We start from the raw sequence: 27,796 nt of genomic DNA, 5'->3' as shown, positions 1-27,796 counted from the left end.
GGACAGCAACATGCAGTAAAATGAACCTGGACCACTTTCTTACATCATACACAAAAATAAACTCAAAATAGATGAAAGACCTAAATAAATGTAAGACAGGAAGCCATAAAAATCCTCAAGGAGAAAGCAGGCAAAAACCTCTTTGACCTTGGCCGCAGCAATTTCTTACTCAACACATCTCAGGAGGCAAGGGAAACAAAAGCAAAAGTAAACAATTGGGACTCATCAAAATAAAAAGCAAAGGAAATAATCAGCAAAACTAAAAGGCAACTGACACTATGGGAGAAGATATTTGCAAATGACCTATCAGATAAAGGGTTAGTATCCAAAATCTATAAAGAACTTCTCGAGCTCAACACCCAAACAACAAATAATCCAGTGAAGAAATGGGCAAAAGACATGAATAGACACTTCTCCAAAGAAGACATCCAGATGGCCGACAAATGAAAAAATGCTCAACATCACTCATCATCAGAGAAATACAAATCAAAACCACAATGAATGAGATACCACCTCACACCTGTCAGAAGAGCTACAATTAACAACTCAGACAACAATAGATGTTGGCGAGGATGCAGAGAAAGAGGATCTCTTTTGCATTGCTGGTGGGAATGCAAACTGGTGCAGCCACTCTGGAAAACAGTATAGAGGTTCCTCAAAAAATCAAAAATAGAACTACTCTACGACCCAGGAATTGCACTACTATGTATTTATCCAAGGGACACAGGTGCTGTTTCGAAGAAACACATGCACCACATGCAATGTTTATAGCAGCACTATCAACAACAGCCAAAGAATGGAAAGAGCCCAAATGTCCATCAATGGATGAATGGATAAAAAAGATGTGGTGTATACACACACACACACACACACACACACACACACACACACACACACAATGGAGTATTACTCGGCAATCAAAAAGAAGGAAATCTTGACATTTGCAAGTACATGGATGGAACTAGAGGGTAATATGCTAAATGAAATCAGTCAGAGAAAGACAAATATCATCTGACTTATATGAGGACTTTAAGATAGAAAACAGATGAACATAAGGGAAGGGACGTAATAATAATATAAAAACAGGGAGGGGGATAAAACAGAAGAGACTCATAAATATGGAGAACAAACTGAGGGTTACTGGAGCAGTTGTGGGAGGGAGGATGGGCTAAATGGGTAAGGGGCATTAAAGAATCTACTCCTAAAAAAAAAAAAAAAAAAGAATCTACTCCTGATATCATTGTTGCACTATATGCTAACTTGGATATAAATTAAAAAAATGAAATGGTAAAAAAAAATTTTTAAGTAAATAAAACAAGGTAATGGAATTAAAAAAGGAAGGGGTGATGGCAGAGTAACTTACATGTAGATCAAACAAGGCTTACCACTAGACCAGGGACTTGGCAAACTATAACAGTTCAACACCAACCTGCTGCCTGTTCTTCTAAATAAAGTCTAATTGGTGTACAGCCACACCTTAATTTACACATTGTCTATGACAGCTTTCACTCTGTAAGGGCAGAGTTGAGTGGTTCCAACAGAGATGGTATGGCCCACAAAGCCTAATCTATTTACTACCTACTCTCTCATATATTTTCCTGAGCATTTATGAAGGTCTGGCACAGCACGCAAGCTCAAATATCTGTTGAGTTGTTGAATAAATGAGAAAAGACCATTAGATATGGAAATAATTGACAACCTTCAAGAAAGCAACTTATGAAGCATGGATTCTGAAGCAGTCAGAAAGGAGGTGGTTACATACCCAAAACAAAAGAAATAAACTTGGAGAAATGGGAGCTACTTATCTTTGACAAGAAGGTAAAGAGAAGATGAATGACAGCTTGGAAACTTTCTAAGGTGAAGAATGGGAAAATTGAACTTACCTTGCATCATTTGGTCTCATATTTGAGACCAACTGCAAAGTGAATATGGAAGAGCTTGGGGTACAAAGAAAGCAGAAAGAAAAAAAAAAGAGAGAGAGAATATTTGATCATGTCTGTATAGGAAACGTGGCTGGAAGTGAAAAAGGATGAAAAAGATCACAGGGAGCAGGGGAGGAGTGTCCTCTTGAAAACGAAGAGCACAAATGGGGATGTTAATTAATAATATATAAATGCATGGAGATTTCCTGTAGAGGGGTGGATTTATGAGCATTTGTTTTTGCAACAAGGACCCAAAACCCAAAAAAAGCTTCAGATAAAGTCAATAATTCTCTGTGCACTTTTTAATTTTCTGGCTCTGAGAAAGCAAATGGCTAACCAAGGGCGCCTGGGTGGCTCAGACTGTTTAGCGTCCAGCCCTTGATACCAACTCAGGTCATGATCTCACAGTTTGAGATCAAGCCGCGCAGAGAGCCTGCTTGGGATCTCTCTCTCCCTTTCTCTCTGCCTCTACCCGGGTCACGCTCTCTCAAAATAAACTTAAAAAAGAAAAAAAAAAAAAAAGGCTAACTCCTAATTTTATCATGCTATGATTGACACTTGACATAAGAAGTACTCAGGTCTGACAAGTACTCGAGATCCCCTTTCATTATTCTTGGTGATTAGTCAAAGGATTTGTATCCCCTTAGAGTGGGTTCTTTCCCAGATGGGAGGAGTTAGGAGCCAAAGACAGAACGGATAGAAGACAGGGAAGATGCGATGCCTGGCTTCATACCACCTTCAAGCATTTTCTGGCCCATTACAATAGAAGAGAGGGAAGATGAGGGTCAAAACAGGGATAGCAATGGAACTCTTAACCTAGAACTTGAACTTGAATTTCTTTTTATTTTCATTGGTATCTTACCCTAAGGGCCACACATTATCTTTTTCTCAGAAAAAAAAAAAAAAAAAAAAAAAAAAGATTCTCCTGATAGTATGCCTAAGCAAGAAGCCTTCCAGTGTTGCTGGTATTTGCACAGATAAAGGGAAATTACAGAAAAAACTTCTGAGAAGTACTTGAATTAGATAGATGACCACGAATCTCCCCTCAGCCCTTAATGCTGCCCAGTCACCAAACAGTGCTTGTCCAGTCCATGCGCCCTCCCGCTTTCCTAGACAGCTGTTGTCTTTCATTAGGCCTGTTATGTTTGTTTCACATTTTTTACAACTCTGGAAGATGCATTTTTTTTTAATTTTTTTTTCAACGTTTTTATTTATTTTTGGGACAGAGAGAGACAGAGCATGAACGGGGGAGGGGCAGAGAGAGAGGGAGACACAGAATTGGAAACAGGCTCCAGGCTCCGAGCCATCAGCCCAGAGCCTGACGCGGGGCTCGAACTCACGGACCCCGAGATCGTGACCTGGACCGCGAGATCGTGACCTGGCTGAAGTTGGAGGCTTAACCGACTGTGCCACCCAGGCGCCCCAAGATGCATTTTTTTGATTGATGGTGAGTAACAATTATAATTGCCAGTTCATTTCTTAGATCAAATAATGCTATGCATTTATTTTCATTTTATTTTTATATTTATTTTATCAATATAGTCAATAGAATGGTGCATTTCACAGCTTCTCCTCTCTCCCGAAACCTCCAACATGTCCCCATACTTACTCTTCCTGTGACATGACTGCTCTGAAAATGGCACACTGAGAAGGGCCCCTCAACCATGTTCACCCACCTTCCAGATGCTGCACCCACACTGTCCGTCTTCCTACCTACTGCCATAGATCAAGAGTAATCCCAGGTTTCAAAGAGTAAGACTGTCCGTCTTCCTACCTACTGCCATAGATCAAGAGTAATCCCAGGTTTCAAAGAGTAATCCCAGGACTCCTGGAAGCTCTATTCTCATAATACTACTAAACCAGTATTATATGCTTTTTAACTTTTGTTTTCTCACAAATGCACAATGGAGTTTTCCAAAGATTACATGACCAATGGTAACACAGCAGTCTGAATACAGAAGCAGATGAAAACCCAGCTGTCGTCTATTAATAAAGTCACACATTAAAGAGATTTGCAGAAATGTAAAACAATGCCACTCTTCTACTTTTCTGTTTGGAAAATATAGTCATTAAAAAAATTATTTACTTTGAGAGAAAGAGAGAGAGACAGAGAAAGAAAGAGAGAGAGAGAGAGAGAGAGAGAGAGAGAGAGAGAGAGAGAGAGAGAGAGAGAGATCATGCACAGGGGAGAGGCAAAAAGAGAGAATCCCAAGGAGGTCCCGTGCTATCAGCACAGAGCCCAATGCAGGGGTTGATCCCACAAACCATGGGATCATGACCTGAAACCAAGAGTCAAACACTTAATTGACTAAGCCACCCAGGTGCCTCTGGAAAATGTAGTTACTTTTAATAAAATATTGTTGTCTGTGTTAACATGAAATGGGTTTATCATTTTTTTAAAAAACTAATAAATATTTAAAAATTTCTCAGATATAATTTTCAATATGGTGAATATCAATAGATGAAAACCACACGAACAAAAACTCTTTGGGGTCCTCACTAATTTTTAGCAGCATACAGGTGCTCTGAGACCAGAAAGTTTGAGAACAAGTGCCAGAGATGAATGCTTGGTGCTTCTGTCTCCACCAGGTACCGAGTCCCATCCTCTGGCCCATTCTCCACAAAGCTCCCCACTCACACATTTGTCAGTTTCCGTTTCTGCAAACTCATTCCCAGTTATGTACAAATAGGCTGTTATTTATTTTATCTTAAAAATAAACAAAAAGCTTCCCTGTTGACTCTAGTTCCTCTGACTGCCCAGGTTTCCTCCCCTTTACAGCAAACTTCCTCAAAAGAGTTGTCCATAATTCCAGGGTCTCAAATTCCTCTCCTCCCATTCTCTCTTATATCCCCTCCCATCAGGTTCTCCTGCCCTTCCCATTCTACTGAAACTCCCACTTGGATCCCCCTACATTGCTACATCCCCATTTGACACAATGAATCATTCTGTCTTCCTTGATATATAGTAGGCTCTCCCTTTGCAAGGTTCAGATATGCATGCATTTCAGTTGCCACTGTTGAGTTAAATGACCCAGTCCCTTAACAACATGGTTCAAATTTCAGTGACCACAGTGTATTGACTGTGAGGAACTGCACAAAGCACAAACTCACTGTCAGGCTGGTCAATGTACTAATCACCACACAAACAACACATGCACGTCGATCAGTGACCATCATTGCACTTTTTTCAAAGTCTGTCAGTGACTGGCCACTGGGTATCTATTTTTCTGCTCACAGATAGATGGCAAAATGTATATTTGAAATGTATCATTGAAAAGGAAATGGGCCAAGAAAAGTGGAAGTGAAGCAAAGCCACAGAAAATTCTAACACTGGAAGTAAACCTGGAATCTAACATAATGGAGGTACAGAAGTAGCTGACCAGGAAAATGGCCACCACCACCATTGGTGACTCTCAACGAGTGCACAGACGGGACAGGCAGCCCAAGGCCCAAATGTGGAGACTGGGTGCTCGGGAAGGATAAGGATCTCCCAGATGCAGCGAGAAACTTCCCATTAAAATAACTCTCAGAGGTACTTCATGGTCATTAAAAGAATAGGAGGAGATACTTTACCACATTGAAAGTAAAAATAATGTAATGTTAAAAGCTGATCCAAAATTAGAAAGGACTATGACAATCTGCCAGGGCATAGAAAAGAACTCATTCGCTCTGAACAAGGCAAGCACTGTTCAACCTAGTCTTGGCAAGTTTCGAGAGAGACCATCCCAAGCAGGTTCGGAGCTGCCAATGCAGACAGCCCGATGCGGGGCTTGATCCCACAACCTTGGGATCATGACCTGAGCCAAAATCAAGAGTTGGACTCTCAACTGACTGAGTCACCCAGGCACCCTGGCAAGTGTTTTACAAAGAGGTAAAACACTTTAATTCTTAATGTTGCTAATGTTTTAAATCACAGTGTACCAAATAAAAACTGGTTTTACTATTTTTTTCATGTCCCTATACATTCATAACCATTCAGTGTCCCTATACATTCATGTTTTTTTCATGTTTTGACCGAAATTTTTACAGGTCACAGAACAGTAAATTTTCCCATTAATTATTAAGATTATTTTTGCATGGCTGTTTTTAGGGTCCCATGTTCTGTGCAAGGGGAGGGTGGCCTGCACTTCCTTCACCTGACTTCCAGGGCACCACACCCACTTCGTTTTCTTCCTGCCTCACTAGCTGTCCTTCCCAGTCTCCTCCCTCAATGCTTACTTTTGAAGGACTCAGAGCCTAGTCCTTGGAGCTATTTTCTTCATTTAAATGGACTCCCTTAGAGATTTCACCCAGTCCTGTGGCCTAAAAAATCATCTATATGCCAACAGCTTCCACATTTACATCTCCAGCCCAGACCTGAAACCCAGATTTATATATCCAAAGGCCTGTTTGATATTTCTACCTGGATATCCAATAGTTACCTTAAACCTAGGGTATCTGTTAGAAGGTGGAGGAGGGTCAGTAAAGTATCCCCTGGAACAGAAAGGCACTTTAAGGCTGAAAAACAAAGTAAGCCACTCCATACCATTTATATAGTTTCTTTTGGGGTAAGTTACTGACAGGGGGATCGGGTAGATGGATCCAGGTAGTACCCAGCTATTCTCTGCCCCCATTCTCCATCCAGTTGGGACCTCAATCCCCAGCTTTCATGGAGTGAGGGGTATGGTGGTGAGGTCACAGGGTAGCTATCTAAAGTGCTACCATTTGTGCACCAAAGGATCTTTACTGGTTACCTAAAGCAGGCCTTCTGTGCCCCAGCCATCTCTACCAGTTACCCACCACCCGCCCTGCTGTATCGGGGCCTTCTGTGCCCCAGCCAGCTCTACCGGCTACCTACAGCGGGGCCTTCTGTGTGCCAGCCAGCTCTACCAGTTACTGAAAGCAGGCCTTCTATGCACCACTTTAGGGAAGATCAGAACAAGCCTTCCTGCCGCCCAGTCAGGGCAGACATTAACCACCACTGGGCCAGGAACACACCAGCCCCCAGCAGGGACTTTGTATGGGCACGAACAAGATGTTGGGCCAAAGATGGAGTCAGTGTTGTCAGAACTCCTACAATAACCAAAGCTGAAATCCTCCACCAACCAAAAAGAAAAAAAAAAAAAAAACAAAAAAACAACCCTCCTTTACCCATAATGCACATCTTTCCCATCTCAGTTGATGGCAACTCCTTCCTTCCAGTTGCTCAGGACAAAAACCTTGCAGTCATTTTTAACCACTGTCTTAAATCCTTTATACAATCTGTCTGAAGTCCCATTGGCTCTACCTTCAAAATACATCCTGAATAAAAGCACTTTTCCCCACGTTCACTGACGCACCTGGTCACACATCGTCCCCTCTTGCCTGGATTGCTACCATATCATCCTAACTCATCTCCCTCCTGATCTAGTCTCAGCATAAGAGCCAGGGGGGTTCTTTCAAAACACATGTCAAATCTTGCCATTCCTTGACACAGAACCCCCCACAGTGGCTCTCCATGTCACTCAGAGAAAAGTCAACATTTTCCCAAAGACCCAGTGGGGCCTACCTGATCTAGTCCCCTGTTAGGTTCTAACCCCCCACCCCCTCCTCTCACTCCCCTGCTCCCATCTGCTTGCTTCTTGCCAGTACCCGAGGCAGGCTGGGCCTTCACACTTGCCATTCTCTCTTCCTGGATAGCTCCTCCCCCACATATCCACATACCTAACTCCTTTTCCTTCAAGTGTTTGCTCGCTGTCACCTTCTCTAGGTGTGCCAGGCTCCCCACATCAACTGCAACCTACCACCACCCTCCAGAATCCTTATCCTCCTATTGTCCTCCACTTTTCCATACCACCCATCACCTACTGTGTGGTTTATTGGCTGTCTCCCTCCTACTGCTTATAAGGTCAACTCCATGAGAAGAGCAACTTCTCATCTATTCTGCTGACTGATAAAAAGCCCAAGGGCTTAGTGAGAGTATCTGATACCTACTAGGCATTCAATAATTATTTGCTAAGTAAATGAAGTTGAAAAATTTCTAAGTTTCTAGTTACGATAATGGACTCAGGAAGCCTTTTGCGTATGTCTAATAACTCCCATTTGGTGAGGGAAATCTGAAAATCTAAAATGTGATTACCCATCTATTTTACCAAGAAGTATTTCCTAAATATCTTATATGTGCCAAAGCCAAAGTGGACCCTAGACAGGCAAACATACTTTTCCAATTCCGGTGCAGGAGCTTCTCGCTTTTGAACACGGTTCTGAATGGACAAGAGTGCTTCTGGCGAATACTGGGCAGCATTGCTCTCCATGTACTTCAAAACATAGTCATCTGTATCAAGGATGATGAACCGGTGGCCAAACACTGGGGAGAGGGTAGAAATAGGCTTAGGTTGGTTATGCCTTTAATCATCCAATTAGGGGTAAAATAACACTGATCCTCCAATGAAAAATTCAGATAGGCATTTGTGAACTACATGACTGAATTTTCAATAGTTCTCTAAACTAATATGCAGTAGTTTGCTCAGTTTGCTCAGGAAGTCAGGGCCTACATCCATAGCCTACAAATGCAACCAACTTCTAGTTAATTGATAAGGAAACAGATTAAGACACTGTATCACGATATATAAGCATACAAGCTTTATTTCAGCTGGAATATAGCCTACCTGCCTCTTACAAGAGTTAAATGAATTAAATTCCAACTAAGAAGAATCCATTCGCTTGGTGGGTAGGAAAGCTAAACCATGTTTAGACCTACCCTCAATCACAGCACCAATGAAGAAGTCAGTAGGGCCATAGTAGATGGGGTTTTCCACTGACGAGGACGGCTTAACAACTTTAGTTCTGCCAAGGTACTTGCCACCAATGATGCCAGAATTGCGAACAGGTGGCTCAAAGATACTGATCATGTCACTGGCTAGAAAATAAGAGAAGACAAATCGGCGGTCTTTGTCTTCTGGGATGGGAGAGTCCTAGAAAGGAGAAGAAAGGAAGTTATTATAAAGGTACATGATCTATCCAGATGCTCTAAACTTAAATATCTATAGGACTAGGTATAAAATATAAACCAAATATACAAAGTATAATATAAATGAACAGAGATGGGGGGCAAGGGGAGACTCTGGTAGCCTGGAATAGACATGACTCATTTAAAGGAGGCTGCTCCAGCTCAACTCTGGTTGCTGCCTTGTGGTAAAGTAGGCCCAATGTTGTTAGATTCTCCCAGTTTTCATGAGAAGACAGAAATCTGGGTGTTGTATGTAAGTGATGAATCACTAAATTCTACACCTGAAACTAATGTTACACTATATGTTAACTAACTAGAATTTAAATAAAAACTTGGAAAGAAAATAAAACTCCAGATTTTAAAAATGCTGACCTTAACTCTTTCAAAGCACCATGCGGGCCAAACAAAACATATGTGGGCTATATTCTGTCACAGGCTGCCCACAGTTTGAGACCTCTTGGCTGACATTATGTTCAACTTCATGGACACTAAGATGATTATGCAAAGTTCAGTTCTTTAAACCAATCCATTTATACACATATTTTTAAAAATAAAACTGAAGAAAGGGAGAATCAGTAATAAAATGTCATAGAACTGAAACTGATTCTGAGAAACTATCTTGTAGAGAAGACTGTTCCTAAATCAAATCACTGAGAGTGATCACAGAACCCTAAGAAACAGATTCCAGATTGAACAGGCCTAAATGCAGACATGCTTATTCTTGACTGAAATCCTCTCCAATTTTAACTCCAGCACATACCTTCTCATTCACAACATGGGATTTCTTGTATATCAATTTCTTCTTTATCAAAGAAAGTCACTGGGTTTCTTCTTAGTAAAATAATTTCCTCCTACCATTCCCTAATCTAACAGACTCCAAACCTTTTTGATACTCCTACAATGAAAAAAATGTCTCAATATCCACAATATAGTTAATAAAAATCAAATCACATCACTCCTCTGCTCTCAAACCTCCAGAGGATTCCCATCACATTGAATAAAATATGAAGTTCTGAGCACGGCTACAGACAGGGCTATACTCAGGGGGTTACAGGAAGAACACCAATGGTTCACTCTGGCAGGACTATTTTAAAACTTAAAAAAATATATTTTTTAATTTTTATTTTGAACTAAGATTAGACTTAAAGTTGTATCAACAAAAGGGAATTTTCATATACCCTTTACCAAGCTTCCCCTAATATTAGCATCTTACATAATCACAGTACAATGGTCAAAGCCACAGTAATGGTAAACAGTAATGTACAATACTGTTAAATAAATTACTGTCCTTATTCAGATTTCTCCTGTTCTTCACTTATGTTCTTTTTCTGTTTCAGAATTCTATACAGGATCTCACGTTGCATTTAGCTGTTGTTTCTCTTCAGTCTCCTCCAAACTGTGACGGTTCCTCATTCTGTCTTTGTCTTTCATGACCTTGACACTTTTGAACCATAATGGTCAATTATTTTGGTGAATATCCCTTGTGCATCTCATTTTCGCACATTTGGCAAAAATACCACAGAAAAAAATGTCATGTCTTTCTCAGCATATCAAGTTCATGATATTGCCTTATCTTATTATTAGTGATGTTGACCGTGGTCACTTGGTTGAGAAGATACCTGCTGGGTTTCTCCCTTCTAAAGTTACATTTCCCTTTGCACTTGATAAATATCTTGAGGAACACACACTATGAAAATCCTGTTTCTCCTCAAAGGTTTTCCCTTTGATTTGAATTTAATTTTAGCATCCACTGAAGGATCTTATCTACGACAGTTATTGCTGTGATGGTGTGTGCTTAGTGGTAATTTCTTATTGCCCTCTTCTCTCTGCATTTATTAACTGAAATTGTACTGTCCCTTTGAGGATGAGTATTGTATTGCTGATGTTTAGAATTACAGGTATGTGATGACAGTAAGAAGATCAACTTTTGGTTTTATTTTTTAATTGTCTGCAGGCTTGTTACCTACATCCCTTGTTGCCTGCACCACGGGGGACTACTCCCACCACTCTAGCCCTTTGATCTTGTTAGGCCACTGGTTGCACAGCTCTGAGCTTGTGCCTGACCCCATCTTCATGGCAATCTCTCTACCTTGCATTCCCTGTACACCACCTCTGCATCAGATGCAGTTCCCTCAGATATGCCACTGGTAGCTCCCTCGGTCATTCTTTCTGGTCATTCTCCTGTACTCTGTGGTCCCCCACCTCCCCCAGCATTTCCCTTATCTTCCAGTATAAATGAGCCCTTCCCCCATCACTCTGTCTCCGGCTTTTTTACAGAATGTTTGTCTTGTTTTCCGCTGTACCCTCAATGCCCAGAACTATGCCAAGCTCAAAGTAGTTCTCTAATATTTGTTGAATGAATGAGTGAATGAATAATGCAACATATGTTCTTCTATATAAACATGTTCTGTGCACTACAAAGTACATGTAAAAATATCAGAGGCTATAAAATACATGCACTCATAATAAATTATAAACAGAGGTTGTAATAGTTTCTTCACACCCCCATGGATTACATGCTGTCCCCAGGCTCGTTGGAAGGGCAAGCCTGCTGCCGTGGAGACCACTGCTCAAGTTACGTCCTTATGCTCTTCTCAAGCTTCCCCAAGTTTGTCAGTTAGCACTCCACTCTGAGCCCTGGATATTTCCCTAGCATATTTTTACTTAGGCACCAACTGCCTACCTGGGTTTATAGCATACTTGATTTCCTCAGAACATGTGCAGTATCTGTCTGAAATCAAGAGAACTTAATTGCATTTGTCTCTGATCACTGTGCCAACATACTTCCTTCTTGTGAATTTCTGTCTTTTCTTCTGGAGTCCCCATATTCTGAGGCCCCTCTTACTGTCAGGCACACTTCTTTCATCCTCCAGAGCTTTTGTGATGAACTAAATGAATGCACCCTCTACTTCACTAACTAGGTCAGGGAAAAACCTTTGAAAATTACCATGACCAGAATACCACCTCTTTCTTCTTGCCCATGAGAAGATAACCACTACTTCTTTACTAATAGTTCTGCTGGTGTTCTTTTAAATCTGTATACACACACACACACACACACACACACACACACACACACACACACACACACACTTTACTGTGAAATACAATACAGAGAAACACTACAAAAAAGCCAAAAATGTACAGTTCAAAGAATTTTCATAAAGTATGAACAATGTGTAACCACCACCCAGATCAAGAAACAGAACATTGATGGAATCTGGAAAACCTCTCCAATCAACATCCTATCCCTCCCTAAATTTTTCTTTGCTTTGTTTTACTAGAAAGCTGGCATCCCTAAACAGTTCTGTTTTGCCTGTTTTTTTTAATCTTCATAAAAATGAAATTTTGTAATACGTATGTATTCTTTTGTCTCTGGATTATTTTATTTTATTTTATTTTATTTTTTTCAACGTTTATTTATTTTTGGGACAGAGAGAGACAGAGCATGAACGGGGGAGGGGCAGAGAGAGAGGGAGACACAGAATCGGAAACAGGCTCCAGGCTCCGAGCCATCAGCCCAGAGCCTGACGCGGGGCTCGAACTCCCAGACCGCGAGATCGTGACCTGGCTGAAGTCGGACGCTTAACCGACTGTGCCACCCAGGCACCCCCATCTCTGGATTATTTTAAATACTTTTTTTTTAAGTTTATTTTTTGAGAGAGAGAGTGCAAGAATATGAGCGTGAGCAGGGGAGGAGCAGAGACAGAGGGGGAAAGAGGATCCAAAGTGGGCTCCATCCTGACAGCAGAGAGCCTGACATGGGACTCAAACCCATGAACTGTGAGCATGACCTGAACTGAAGTTAGACGCTTAACCAACTGAGCCACCCAGGTGCCCCTTGTGTCTGGATTCTTACATTCCAAGTTATGTTTGTGTGATTTATCCTTGTTATTTGTAGCTATAGTTGATTCATTTTCATTGCTGAGCAGAATTCAAATTATTGTATAATATGCTATAATTTGTTTATCCAGTTTCCTATAGATGGACATTTAGGTCTATTTTTGGCTATCATGAATTATGCTGCTAAGGACATTCTTATTTTTTGGTGTGCGTGTAGTGTTCCATTTTGGCACAATCTAGTATACTTGATTATGCCAAACTGTTTTCCTAACTAAGTCACTAAAAGTAAGAGAATTTGTATTGTTTCATGTTCTCACCAATGTAATAATCCTGGTAGGTGAGTAGAGGCAATTCACTGCAGTTGAATTTGTACTTCACTGATCACTAAAGAGGCTGTGTACCTTTCCTTAGGTTTGTTGGCTTTTTGGATATCCTGTTTCACGAAATAGTGGTTTCTGGTTCATTTAAAAAAATGATTTTAGACTCTTTATTATATGTTCTGGATATAAGTTATTTGTTGATTTCTCTTTTTTTAAGTTTATTTATGTATTTTGAGAGAGAGAGAGAGATGAGAGAGAACGAACCCCAAGCAGCCACCCCTCTGTCAGCCCAGAGCCCAATGTGAGGCTCGATCTCACCAACTGATCATGACCTGAGCTGAAACCAAGAGTTGGACACTTAACTGACTGAGCCCCCCAGGTGCCCCGTTGATTTCTATAGTAACATCTTCTCCCACTCTGACCTTGCTCTTTTTACTCTCTTAATGGTGTTTTTTGAGGAACAGAAACTTTCCATCTTACTGGGTCAAATTTACCCATTTTTAAAACAATTACTGCTCTTTGTGTCCTGCTAAAAAAAAAAATCTTTCCTTACTACAAAGATTATATTACCATCAGGATGTTTGACTGCTTTGCCTTTTACATTTAAGTCTTCAATCCACCCAGAATTGATTCCTATTTTTGGTGTGAGGTGAGATCAAATTTTCTTCTTACTCCCCATATGGATATGGATATCTGGTTGTTCTGATACCATTTATTGGAGACCTGCCCTTTCTAGCGCCTTCTGAAGGACCATATTTGTCATTTTTCTTAAGTGGGTGGGGGTCTGTTTCTCAGTTAATTTATTTGATTCCATGCTATAAATACCTATCGTTGTACCAATACCATATTGTCTTAATTATTTTATGTGACTTTTTAATATACTGTGGTATTTCGGAGAACAAATTCCACTGATCTTGTTCTCCAGTGTCTTGGCTATTCTTGGTGCCTTGCATCTCCACACAAATTATAGAATCAATTTGCCAAGTTCTGCAAAAATAAAAACACTTTGGGATTTTGACTGCAATTGTTTTGAAACCATAGACCAACTTGTGGCAAATTATCTTTATAATACTGAATCTTTTAACTGGTGAACATGGTATGTCCCTTCATTTACTTAGGTCTTCTTTAATTTTCTCTCAATAATCTTTTTGGTATTAAACATGTTTTGTTTTATTCCTAGAAATATTTTTGAAGGTATGGTAAATGGCATTTTTCCAACTTTATTTTTTGTTGCCATTTATACATGGATTCTACTAATGTAGAATCTACACATAATGTAGATCTTTTGTGATTTTCCACATATATAATCCTTTATTTTAGATAATGATAATTATCTTCCTTTTTAATCCTCATACCTTTTATTTTTCTTATTGTTTTACTGCTCTTGCTAGGACCTCCAGTACAATGTTGAATAGAAGGGGTGATAGCAGTCTTACCTTGTTCCTAGTCTCAGAGAATACACACTCAACATTTCATCACTAAGTCTGCTGTTTGAATGAATACTTAGATTTTTGAAAAATACTCTTCATCAGACTAAGGAAATCCCCTTTTATACCCTACTTACTAAGAGTTTTGTTTTGAAGTCATAATAGGTGAATTTTATCAAATACTTTCCTGCGTTTAGTTTTATCCCTTTATTCCTGCAATAATTTTTCAAAACTGAAAGACTCTGTTTCTTGTTCTCTGCTGAAGTCCTCAATCTTATCCTCTTTCTCCTTAAACACAGTAAATATTGTTTGTTTTTTAAGTTTGAGTTTGGTAACACCAGCATTTGAAGCTCCTGTGGACCTACTTCTATTGTCTATTGTTTGTGTTCATTTTTCTTCACGTCATCTTGCCTTGTGTCTGGACACCGTGTTATTAATATTGCTTTTTTGAATAAATGCCATATATTATATTTTTCACATTGTTTGTAAAAATAGTTCGAAGCTTATGATGATGCTATCTTCAAAGAATTTGATTTGCTTCTGCCAGACACCTGGGTCATTAGGTGTCTAGGATCACATTAATCTGATTTCTGGAACTGAGACACTTCAGGGACTGAGACAATTCAAAGCCAGACAATAGTCCCTTCAAGGATTATGCACTTATGGACTAAAGTACAGAGGGTTTACCAGCTACTTCTGCATTTGATGAGCCCTACATTCCAATATTTGCCCTCATAGGTGCTTCCACCGCAAGCAGCACAATTCCCAGAGGAAAAATGGCTGCACCTGCCAGGCTCACCTCTCTGGTTTTCAATATTTCCGTGGTTTTTGCTCAATGATTCTTCACATCTTATTGTCCAGCACCTTCACACAGTAGTAAAGACATACACACACACACACACACACACACACACACACACACAGAGGCACACACACCAATTCTTCTAGTTACCTTCAACAAGAGGGAAGTCCAAATTATCTAGTCTATCATTGTTAGAAATAGAAGTCTTCTACTGACTCTTCAAACTTTTGTGATATATCACATTTGCCCAGGTTATTTGTGAATATAGAACACTGCAGTCAATATAAATGTATTTTTTTTCTCTTCACTTAGCAATATCTAACATTATTCATAGGAATTTTTGTAATCAATTATAGAATATAATAATTTTTCCATGATTTGCAGGCATGGGAGGTAAACTACAATTATGTAATTTACAAACTCACGTGAGCCCTTTTCCCTTCTCACAGACTAAGTGTTATATTGGTTCTTAATCAAAAGAATACCGGGCTGCTGAAGGTTCTCAGAGCTGCAGGGATAAGATTTGTTTTCTAGCTTCCTTCCTTATAATGGCTTTTCATGTCACTTTCTTCAGGGCTGTGGTATTTCTCTGTAGTAAAAACACCCATGATACTCTTTTCTACTGCCTTGCTCACATATAAGATGGCAGCACTAAAATTGCTTATCCTAGAGGTACTGTCATATTCCCCAAATTATTTACACTGTAAAATAGAAATGTACTAGGGGTGCCTGGGTGGCTCAGTCAGTTAAGTGTCCAACTTCGGCTCAGGTCATGATCTTGCAGTCTGTGAGTTCGAGCCCCACGTCCAGCTCAGTGCTGACATCTCAGAGCCTGGAGCCTGCTTTGGATTCTGTGTTTCCCTCTCTCTCTGCCCCTCGCCTGTTCACGCTCTGTCTCTCTCTCTCTCCCAAAAATAAACATTAAAGAAATTAAAAAATAATAAAATAGAAATGTACTCTTTAAAAAAAGAAAAAAGAATGGTGGGCTGGACTCAGAAGGCTGAGTTCTAGTGCTGCCTCTGCCTAAGCAGCATTAACCCCTGGGACAAACCAACTAGCCCCTCTGATTCTTACGTTTTGAAACATAAAATATGCATAATATTATATTGCCTAACTCATGGGTAGTGTATGTGTAAAAAAACTTACTTACCCATTCAACCAACAGTTACCAAATATCTACAAAGTCTAGAGAGACATGATCCTGGTCCTCACGGAGCTTACGGTTACTACATCATAATTCAAGAAGCATCCTGAACTTTAACTGTAACTCAGAGAACTTGGTAAAAATATAAAACTTTCACCAACCAGAATTTTTATGGTGTGGAGTGTGCTAGTTGGCCTAGAGTTTGCTAGGACTCTTTGTACTTAAAGCTTTGTTCAACATTTTTCTAAAATATATTAGCCAACTATATTTTAGAAAAATATTTGATTAAATTTTTATTCTTTCAAATATATGCATACAATTTGAAAAGTCACCTGGCCCACCTCTCCACACTCCCAATTCCTATTTCCAGAAGTAACTTATTTCAATTTCTATTTATGTCCATATTTCTAAATAAAATGCTTACATTCCTATTTCTACATATTTTCCATTTTAAAAGGCATTATCCTTTGAATTCCCATCCGGAATTTGCCTCAGGTAATTCAGCCAATGAGTAGAATATTAGGGATTTAAATTTATGCCTGTTTCCAAACCCATGCTCTTAACCACTAGCCATATGACCTCTCAAAGGCAATATCTATTGAACTGGTATGATTCCATTTATTACATTTAATGAATATAAAATGCATCAACCTAGATGTCAAAGGTAATGATAAAAATTAGTGAGATATGGTCCCTATCCTCAAGGAAAACACAGTACCCTCGACTGCACACAGGTATACAAATAACTTGACTGTGTCAGACTTTCATAATTACTTAATAAAAAAGGCAAACACATCAGTCAAAAGTTAAGGGGTAGGGAGAGATTAATGATCTACTAAAGATGGTTATAGGAAATAGAACTAGAGCTAGGTGTGGGCTCAGGGCACCACCCCTAATACTATCCAACCTGCCCAAAGGTTGGGGATTGGATCTCATGCCTTGTTCAAGTAACACACAACTCTGAGAGCTGATATTCCACAGCTTACAGACAAAATGGACAACCGGGCACCAAGACAGAACAGAATCTCAGCACATGAAAGTCCTCCTCACCAGTGCAGCCAAATAACGAAGCACCTTGTTATCGTCCATCAGCATTTTCATAACATCTTTTTTTGGAGCTTTTGGAATGAGAACAAAGCAATTCTGAGCAGAGTCTTCAACTAGTCCATAGCCATTATAAGGAGGTAATTCCTGAAGAAATACAAGAAGTAAAGCAGATGATATTTGCGTTAAAATTACATTAAAGGTAACTAAGTTTATTTTTTAAAAATCTAGAAAATACTTATTCAAAAGCAATTTCTATATATAAGAATGTACTGTATTCAGAAAATGTAACATTGCATTTTCCATTCCTTTTTATATATAGACTTTACACCATGATCGCTGCCCATAGGAGTGGCTGATGATGCTACAGAGTAACCGTCAGGGCTAGATTGAAAGTACAGTCGTCCCCTTTACCCATGGGGGGGTATGTCCCAAGACCCCCGGTAGATGCCTTGACCTTATATATAGTATTCTCTTTCTCATACATACCCATGAAGAAAGTATACAGTAGGCACAGGAAGAGATTAACAACAATAACTAATTATAAAATAGAACAATTATAACAACATACTATAATAGAAGTTATGTGAATGTGGGCTCTTTCTCTCAAAATATCTTGTTGTACTGCACCCACACTTCATCTTCATCTTGTGAGGACACGAGATGATAAAATGCCTACGTAATGAGATGACATGAGGTGAGTGACATAGGCGTTGTGACAGTGTTTGGCTACTATTGACCTTCTGATGATACATCAGGAGGAGGATCATGTGCTTCCAGAGTGCAGTTGACCACCAGTAACTGAAATCATGAAGAGTGAAACCACGGACAAGGAAGGGGTGTGACTCTTGTGTTGCTGATGTCCACTGACCCCTTACTGCCAAAGCAGCAGCTGGCCCTACTCCCAATCCTGGCCCTTGTGATCATCCTACCATGGAGAAGCCCAAGGCTCCGTGACTTCTTTGCTCTAGGGTATGGGCCTCAGCCTAACGATCTGGAAACTGTTTTCTCAGTTCACCCAAAGGGTGTGTGTGTGTGTGTGTGTGTGTGTGTGTGTGTGTGTGTTGGAGTCGGGGGAGGCCAAGGCTTTGTTTGTGCTTTTTTCCTATTTATCTCCATATTTCTAATATTTTTATTTCTTGATTTTGGCATGACAGCCAGGAGTCTGTGTTCTCAGTAGAAACAGAACACATCCAACAGATTCATGTTTATTTCTTCCTCAGCTAACAGATCAGCCTGACCTAGGTGTCATGAATATGTCCACTTCATACCCACTTCTATCCCTGACCATAGGCTTGGCTCTAGTTTTATCCCTCTAGACCCAGCTATGGCTTCCCATCCCTGCTTTCCAACTACATTGTTCAGTGTTTAAATGACTGAAATGTAATGACTAAGGAGAGCTGAAAGGTGTTTGCTGTTTGGTAAGTAGCTCTCTCCTACTCATTTCCAACAAATACTTTCATAGACAGGCAGATAGAGCTTACTATGACCAACGTGCCATATGTGTGGATGCAGAATTAGTTTTATTATATAGGGTGACCGAGATAGGGCAAAACAAACCAAAATCTACAGTGGTTCTTTAGGTCTCTCTGCTCTTTATCGAAGCCTTCCTTCCCTTTCCTTTCTTTAGAAGAGAGGTTAGGAGAAAAAGATGATAGTAAAAGGATGGGAAGCAGATGTATTCTGGACTCAAAGGCTTTGATCAGTCAAAAGATGGATCATAGCCTTTTCATGAGTGCTCCATTTTATTGCAATCCCTCTCCACCCTACCTCTTGGTTAGGTCAGGTTCCTTCTTGTAAAGATGTCTGACATTTAACAGAGTCACACTTGTACTTTGCGGTGTGACTTTGGACCAACTTTGGCTCACGTCATGATCTCACAGTTTGTGAGTTCAAGCCCCACATCAGGCTCACTGCTGTCAAGAGCAGATCCTCTATCCCCCAATCTCTCTGCCCCTCCCCTGTTCATACACTCTCTCTCAAAAGTAAATAAACATTTAAAAAATCTTAATCTCTCCTACGGTACTTTTTCCTGTATATTGCATCAAATGCTACCCTAAAATTTGGGGGTAGGCAAAAGGGCCTTATTGTAAATCTTAATCAATGAGTCCATTCATTGATAAGGAGTTCTATCAGAGAAAAAGCTGACAGAGAAAGGTACTATCATCATCTATACTTCCTTCTAGAAGTTTTATTGCCCCTGGGAACTCATAGCATACCAAAATCCAAATGCTTCTTTGTAACTGTTTGTATGAAATGTTGGTTCTAAAAGGCTTGCCTAAGATACCACTTGCCTCTTTGGGGAACAAATACATACTTTATAGGTAGTCTTCTTGTCCAGTTCAAGAAACATACCAAATGTGTCCTATTTGCTAGGCAGGCACTGTGTTAGGTGCTCTCTGCCCTCAAAGAACTTACAGTCTAGTAGAAAAGATTCATAGACAGATATTCTAATATAATAGACCAGTGCTGGCAGAGGGAGGTACAGGACCCCAGGAACACACAGGAGAGGTGATTAGCCCTGCCAGGAGCTTTAGAGAAGCCCGTTTGTCTGGGAGGAGAAGGAAGAGCCATGTAAAGAAATAATGGAAAAGTGAAAAGTGGTTCAAGCAAGTGGAAGAGCATCAGCAAAAGTCCAGGAGAGCGAAACAGAAGGCTGTACTGGCAGAACCATACATAATTCAGTATAATTGGAGGCTCAGTGCGAGCAGCAGGGCAGCTGATCAGGGGAAGGCAGAGGCCTGGGCTGCAGGAATTCAATAATTCCATCCTTCCATTCACATCTTTCTTTTGAAAAGAAAGAGCCATGACATTATCTTACACACAGAGTGGCAATATAAAGGTGGATCACAGGTATTAATACCCTATTTTATACCTATTTTAGACCAAAGAAATTGTATGCGTTACTCTGGACCCAAACGTGTGTGACAGGCACCAGCATTTTGCAGCCTATGAACCTGTGCTGCCTTAATACAATAGATATTTCTTGAACTAGCTGTATAATGTGTAATTTTTAACAAAGGAAATTCTTATTTGAATTTCTAAAATATGTGACTGAACCACTCTGAAGGCTGAAGTCTATCAGATTACTATTTTGGTGCACGTAAAAGTACCATGACCTTACTCTCAGATCAGAGTGGACTCTGGTACACAGAACTAAATTTCAGGGTTAGGAAAGCTATGTTGCCAACAAAGGAAAGCCATCTTCCAGTATCTCCATTAATCAGCTTCAGTTTTGCTCCCAATCAGTTTTTAAGTAAAAGGGTTTGACAAATAGGCAAGGATCAATGAAATACCCTAGCAGTCTGGAATTTTAAAAGATGTCTTTTTTAAATAAAAATGAAAACAAAATTATGAAAGTAATACAAGGCTTGCTATAGAAAGATAAACTAAAAGCACACAGAATATAAAAAGAAAGGTCCCTGATCATCTCACACTTCCCTCCCTACCTCTCCATTCCCACATGTTGAACTAACCACTGTGAACAGTGGTTTTTATACACATAGTGCTGTATCACGTAAACACATTCACTTACAAATGTGATGGACATTCTTCCATGTTAATCTGCAGAAACTACTTCTTTTCTTTTTAACCAGTCTTACAGTCTTAGAGTCTTCTCATTATATTATATTCTGCCAATCTCCTTACACTTTATTATAAATAAATGCTACAGTACACATCCTAACACATATCTTTTTATAGTCCCCAAACAAGATTTTCTAGTTCAAGAGATATTTTATTTTGAAAAAATTAAAATGATGACACTGCCCTTCAGAAAGGTTTTTCCTACTGGCTCTCCTATTAACACTACAGGAAAATGTCCATTTCAGGGCACCCGGCAGGCTTAGTCAGTGGAGCGACTCTTGGTCTTGGAGTTGTGGATTTGAGCCCCACAGTGGGCATAGAGATTACTTAAAAAAATAAAATTAAAAAAAAAAAAGAAAGAAAGAAAATGTCCATTTCTTCACACCAGGGCAAACACTGGATATCTTGAGTCTTTTAAATCAAATTGACCCAAAACCTCATTATTTTCATTTCTATTTTTCTTTTATTATCAGTTAAGTTGAGGGTCTTTTTGTATGTTCACTAACCATTTGTATTTCTTCTTCTGTGAACCAACTTTATTTCTCATGTTTTGCCCGTTTTTTATTCGGTATTCACACTAGTCTTTTTTTTTTTTCTTTTTCTTAAATCTCTGTATCAAAAGATTTAATTCTCTTCCTATACTCAGAACTAGTGTTCCATTACCTGTTTCACAGGAGGTGGTTCCTTCTTGCTCACGTCAATTCGTGGTAAATCAGAGATTCCAAACTTTTCTTTGTAATACTGCCGAGTAAAAGGATCACAGTCATAAATGAAGAAGGTTCTCCCAAGGATAGTGATCGGTTTTCCCACGATGAAGTCTTTGGCAGTATACCATTCCAGCACCTCTTGATCGGAGATTTCCAGCACACACTGAGGAAAGTTCTCTAACGAAAGATAATAGGGAGAGAGGAAAGAAAAGGGATGAGGATGGGAATGACTGATATTTTTGGGAAGTTGAGAGAGCGTGGTCTCTAGTTCTGGTCAAGGATCAGGGACTCCTCTACTTTCCCAGCAGAACAGTAAGCTGTGTATTTCCATCTGTTGATAGGATACAGAAATAACATCCTAGATGGTTTCCGTGAAGTCTCTCTCTCATATTCAGCTTGAACTATCAGTACAGGTCACTAATCTTAGCAGAATTCATGCTTAGAGGAAATCTTTACAGGAGGAAAGAATAAATGTCCTTCTATGGAGTACCAGATCTAGAGGGAGGGATCCAAGTCATTTAGTACAACGTTCCATCTATTTACTCGCTTACCCAATATATTAGCAATGACTGCATATATCATGTACCAGGTTCACTGCTAAACACTGAGGTTATAACAATTAACAATGTAGGTGAATTTTCTACCTTGATGGAGAGAGCATTCTGTTTGGGACAACAGATACTAAATAATTATACAAATAATGATTTCATTTCTATTGTGATCACTGCTGCAATGACAGCCTGATCTAGTCCTCTGGCAGGAGGCAGGGTCAGTCAGTGAGATGATCATACTAAGCTGTTCATCTAGGCACTCAACAGCTTTTCAAATGTAGAATCAACCTTGCCTTTTTTTTTTTTAATGTTTATTTATTTTTGAGACAAAGCGAGAGACAGAGTACAAGTGGGGGAGGGGCAGACAGAGGGAGACACAGAATCTGAAGCAGGCTCCAGGCTCTGAGCTGTCAGCACAAAGCCCGACACAGGGCTTGAATTCACGAACCATGAGATCGTGACCTGAGCCAAAGTTGTACGCTTAACTGACTGAGCCACCCATGCGCCCCTCAACCTTGCATTTTTAAGGGAATAAATCTAATTCCCATCATGCTGTTTTATGAGAACTAAGGATTGACTTGTTTAAGACTGATTCCCTGCAGTCTGGCCATCATGGAAACCATAAGATAGCCCATTCTGGTAAAATGCCACACTGTATAGCTGTAATCCACAAAGCTTGACCCTAGAACTCTGACACAGAGGGCCTGAGAGGCAGGCTGCTATTCTCCTGATAATTGCTAAGATGGAAAAATAGGGAAGGAGACTAAGGGTCTATTACATCTGACAGAAAGGCTTGAGCTCCAACCCTTGATCATGCCAAAAGATCATGATTTTCCTAATCATTCATCTTAAAAGCTCTAGAGACCAAGCGTTCTTTCTCCCAGTGCCTAGTGCCTAACCTGACTAAGACCCCTTTGAATTACCCCAGGAAGTGATGGGCAGTGGGGGAAAAACAGCCTGTGTGACTCCATGAGTTTCCTTCAGTTGACAATGTTCCAGGAGATCTGGAGTGTGTGTGCGCTATACAATAACCATTTGTCTTTGTTTGCTCAACAATTATCTTTTTCATATACAGCTGAATTTCATTTACTGAGATTTTATATATATATATATATATATATATATACACACACACACACGTATATGTATATACATACGTATTATATATATATATATATATTCATGAGTAAGATTGTAGTTCTTTCTCATGGTGTCTTTGGTTATTGGTCTTTTTCAATCAATGAATTAAAGTTCTTTTCTGTGAGTTTGTATTAAACTTAGAATTAGCTGTTCTTTAAATATTTGACAAAACTGAAAAATTATCTAGACCTGGTGTTTTCTTTGTGGAGAATTTTTTAAATGATTCTATTTCCTTAATGGTTAATTACATTTGGTTTCTATTTCTTCTTGGACAAATTACATTTTTCTAAAGATTTGCTCATTTCACAAAGAAGAGACAAACCAAAAAGCAGACTTTTTATAGAGCACACAGAGGAGAGAGAGGTGGAGGATGGGTAAAATGGGTGATGGGAATTAAGGAATGCACTTATCCTGATGAGCACTAGATGTTGTATGGAAGTGTGGAATGACTGTATTGTATGCCTGAAACTAATGTAACACTGTATGTTAAGTATAACCGGAATTAAAATTAAATTAGAGTTAAATTTAAATTTAAATTTGCGGGGCACCCAGGTGGCTCAGTCGGTTAAGTGTCTGATTCTTGATTTCAGCTCAGGTCATGATCCCAGCATTACGGGATTGAGGTCCATGTTGGGCTCCACACTGAGTGTGGAGCTTTTTAAGATTCTCTCTCCCTCTCCCTCTCCCCCCTCACACCCTCCCTCCCTCTGCTCCTCTCCCCCTCTTATACTCTCTCTCAAAAAAAATTTTTTTAATTTGTTCATTTCACCTAAGTTTCCTAATTTGTTGGTATGAAGTTGTTGGTATTCCCTATTTTCTGTTTAACCCCTAATACATTAAGTATGCCTCTTCTTTCATTTTTAATATTGTGTTTATGTGCCTTTTCTTTTCTCCCTTGACAAATCTGTCAATGGTTTGCCAACTGCATTAGTCCTTTCAAAAAAAAAAAACAACTTTTGACTTGACAAATCTTATTACTTTTGTTTTCAATTTCATTACTTCAAAGTTATTATTTCCTTCCTTTTAATTTCTTTATTTACACTGTCATTCCTTTTCTAACTTTTTAAAAAGGCAGCCTAGCTTATTTTTTCAGTCCTTCTACTTTCTTAAATAAGCACTTACAACTATAAATCTTTCTCCAAGTACCACTTTAAATGCATTTAAAAGTTTTAAGGAATTTTTGGAATCATTCAGTTTTAAGTATTTTGATAGTTTTTTTTTTATTCATAGGTTGTTTCAAAATGTGTTTTTTTAATTTCCAAATACATGAGTTTTTTGAGGTATACTTCCAAAATTGAATTCTAACTAAATTGTGTTAAAATCAGAATTTTTGTAAGTGTTCTATTTGTGCTTCAAACAAATGGGGATTTTCCAGGTGTTGATGCATATACATATTCATTATATCAATACTGATAATTCTATTGTTTAAATCTTATATACGTGTCCTTATTGACTTATCTCTTTTGAACTCATAATTACAAAAAAAAATGTTTTAATGACTCCCACTATTTTGATGAATTTGTCCATTCTCTTTGCATAATAATGCTACACATTTTTGTGTTTTACATGTTTTGAAGCCATGTTACTAACTGCATTCAAGTTTGGAATTAGTACATTTTCCTGGTAAATACAACTCTTGCAATATATAACGATTTTTATCCCTAGCAATGCTTTCTGCACTGATCTCTACTGATATTTTAGTAATACAGCCTCATCATTTTTTTTTTGCGATTGCTTAGATATCTTTTTTAACCTTTCCATGCCTCTATTACCTTAAGTAGGTTCTTAAAAATAACATTTTTCAAAATTTGTTTTTTAATTTTATCAACTCTTCCCAAGCCATTATTTTAATATACTTCAATTCTACCTTGATATTTTTTAACTCCTACAAATTCAACATTGTTTCTTTAGTTTGTATAGTCAATGTTTAGATTTACCCACACTTTGCTGCTGCCTCCTTCTCCTTCTCCTTATTCTTCTTCTTTAAATCCCTCCTTGTATCTCGGATCTTACTTCTGGAATAATTTTCTTTCTACCAGAAAAACACTCTAGAATTTCCCTAGGAAGAGTTTTTTGTTAGTAAAATCTGTTTTGTTTGCCTGGAAATGTATTTCACTTTGTTCTTCAAAGATAGTTTCTCTAGGTATTAAATTCTATTTTCTTCTCAGCATTTTGAGGATATTATTACACTGTCTTCTGGTAACTAGCGTTGCTAATGAGCAGTCAGCTATCATTGTAACTGTCATTCTGTATGGATAACCTTGTTATTTGGGGCTGTTTTTATGACCTTTTTGACTTTGGTGTTCTTAAGTTTGACTATAACATATCTAGGTGTGGATTTTTATATATTTTTTTATTTATATATATTTATATATTTTTTTACAGTGTTACTTGAGGTATAATCAACTACAATAAGTTGTACGTAGAGTGTACAATTTTGATGTTAACATTTCTATTTAACAATAGAAAGGCAAGATCAAAGTATGAAAGCCAGTCTAAAGGATAATTTTACAGACTTTCAGAACCTAGTACCTTGGGTTCAACAGCTGAATAAAAGGCTTTTGGTTATCCTTCTTTTGACATTACCCACCACATACTGGTAACCAGCAATTATGTTTGACAAAGAAAGAACCTTTTTAATTCCTGAAACTTTAACTCCATCCATCATAAAAATATAATTTTTATTCATTTTAACTACTTAAATGAAGGCCATGGCAGAGAGAACTTCTGAAAGATACTCCCATAATTGCCTATTACTGTCCAACACAAACTTTGCCTGGCCACTGTCTCTTGGATGCCCCCAAACATAACATACTTGTTCCTAATTCCCAACCCTTGTTCTCTAAAGCATTCATTCCCTTAGTTCTCTGCCATTCTAAATCTAGGTTCAATCTCAGCTCTCCCACAAAGCCTTCCTTAGTCTTTCTAGGTCATATCTCTTCTTCTGAACTCTGTCTACATGACATAACTAATTACATCATCAGATAATCTGGTACACTTGTGTTACTGTTAAACAGCTTTGTGTATTTGTATGACTTGTCTCCCCAGTCACTAGAAGTGACTGAAGGACAGAGATTCTAAGTCTGGGAGTTACATTTTCATTTTATCCTCCACAGCACTTAGCACATGAAATACTTCCCTTAGCAGATACTTAACTCTAGTTTAATTGAATTTAATTAAAACCATCCATTGCATAAAAGCCTTTGAAATCCAATTAGATGCTATCTCTTAACACCACAGTTCTAGTTAAAGGAATTATTCAATTGATGGAAACTTAGCCTTTTCTGTTCTGCATGACTAACAATAACTTTCACAAAAAGCTATGTTTCCTATCTCTTAAAAGGACCCTACGTGTTACTAGGATGCCTCTCCATATAACACTGATTAAAATTTGTTAAAATTTAGAAAGTTATAGGGGTGCCTGGCTGGCTCAGCTTGGTAGAATGTGTGACTCTTGATCGTGAGGTCATGACTTCGAGCCCCATGTTGGGTGCAGAGATTACTTAAAAAAAAAAAAAAAAGCTGGGGAAGTTTTAGAAAAGGATGATTACATATTTAAAAATTTAAAACTAGGCCACATAGATAAGGCAGAGACAAACACAGAACTTGAGATTTCAAGGGTTTTTTTTTTTCAGTGATATTTTTTTCATGCCTGAATAAATTCCCATTCTTTCTCTGAATCCACTGTAAATCTAACATTTGTTAGGTCTAGATGGCAGGAATTTTAGGTTCATTTAAGCATTATGGAAGGCCAAGATCAGTATATCAGTCCCAGCATCCTAGAACTCTAAGAGGGTTCTACAAGAGGCTAAGTATAGAAATAGGGTTGACAGCAACCAGACTATGTTGAACTCAAATCCAGTTGCTTCTATCTGAGAATGGGAGCTATGTTAGCAATTATTCTCATTTCTCTAAAAGTAATTTTTACCATTAATTCTCTTAGTTTTAAAATGATGACAATTTTTACTACCCTTTATCCTTTTACCCAATCTCATTCTCCTCTACCTCACATGCAACCATTCTAATGTGCAACTTTTTATGTGTGTACTATGTATACTGTCTTGTGTTTCACTTTATATTAAAGTGCTGTTGCATTGTACATCTCATTTTTTTTCTACACAGCACTATGCTTTTAAGATGCATCAATTTGCTTTCTTTATATTTAACTATTGTTTCTAGCTACTACTATTAAGATATACCTTCACTACATTTTGTTTATCCACTCTCCCAGTGATAGAAATCTCCAACTCCTTGCCCCCAAATAACACTGCATTTTTAAAAAAACACTGTATAGGCAAAACAATACATGTAGGTAGGTTGCATTTAGCCTTCAGACTGCCAGTT

The 27,796-nt window shown here is 38.7% G+C and overlaps 1 protein-coding gene across 1 annotated transcript in view; it reads right to left on the bottom strand.

Annotated features, from left to right (window-relative positions):
• EFHC1 (EF-hand domain containing 1) overlaps positions 1-27,796 on the bottom strand; it is a 67,757-nt gene that overhangs the window by 17,662 nt on the left and 22,299 nt on the right. The window contains exons 6-9 of the mRNA XM_003986234.6: positions 21,718-21,938; positions 17,476-17,616; positions 8,641-8,854; positions 8,100-8,247 (exon numbers count right to left, since the gene is read on the bottom strand). Coding sequence (XP_003986283.1) covers positions 8,100-8,247; positions 8,641-8,854; positions 17,476-17,616; positions 21,718-21,938 — 724 coding nt within the window. The remainder of the gene's footprint in view (positions 1-8,099; positions 8,248-8,640; positions 8,855-17,475; positions 17,617-21,717; positions 21,939-27,796) is intronic.

The sequence above is a fragment of the Felis catus genome, chromosome B2 (genome assembly GCF_018350175.1).
Source record: "Felis catus isolate Fca126 chromosome B2, F.catus_Fca126_mat1.0, whole genome shotgun sequence".
Classification (NCBI taxonomy): Eukaryota; Metazoa; Chordata; class Mammalia; order Carnivora; family Felidae; genus Felis; species Felis catus.
Note: the sequence above shows the minus strand (reverse complement) of the source record. Positions and strands in the feature narration are given on the sequence as shown.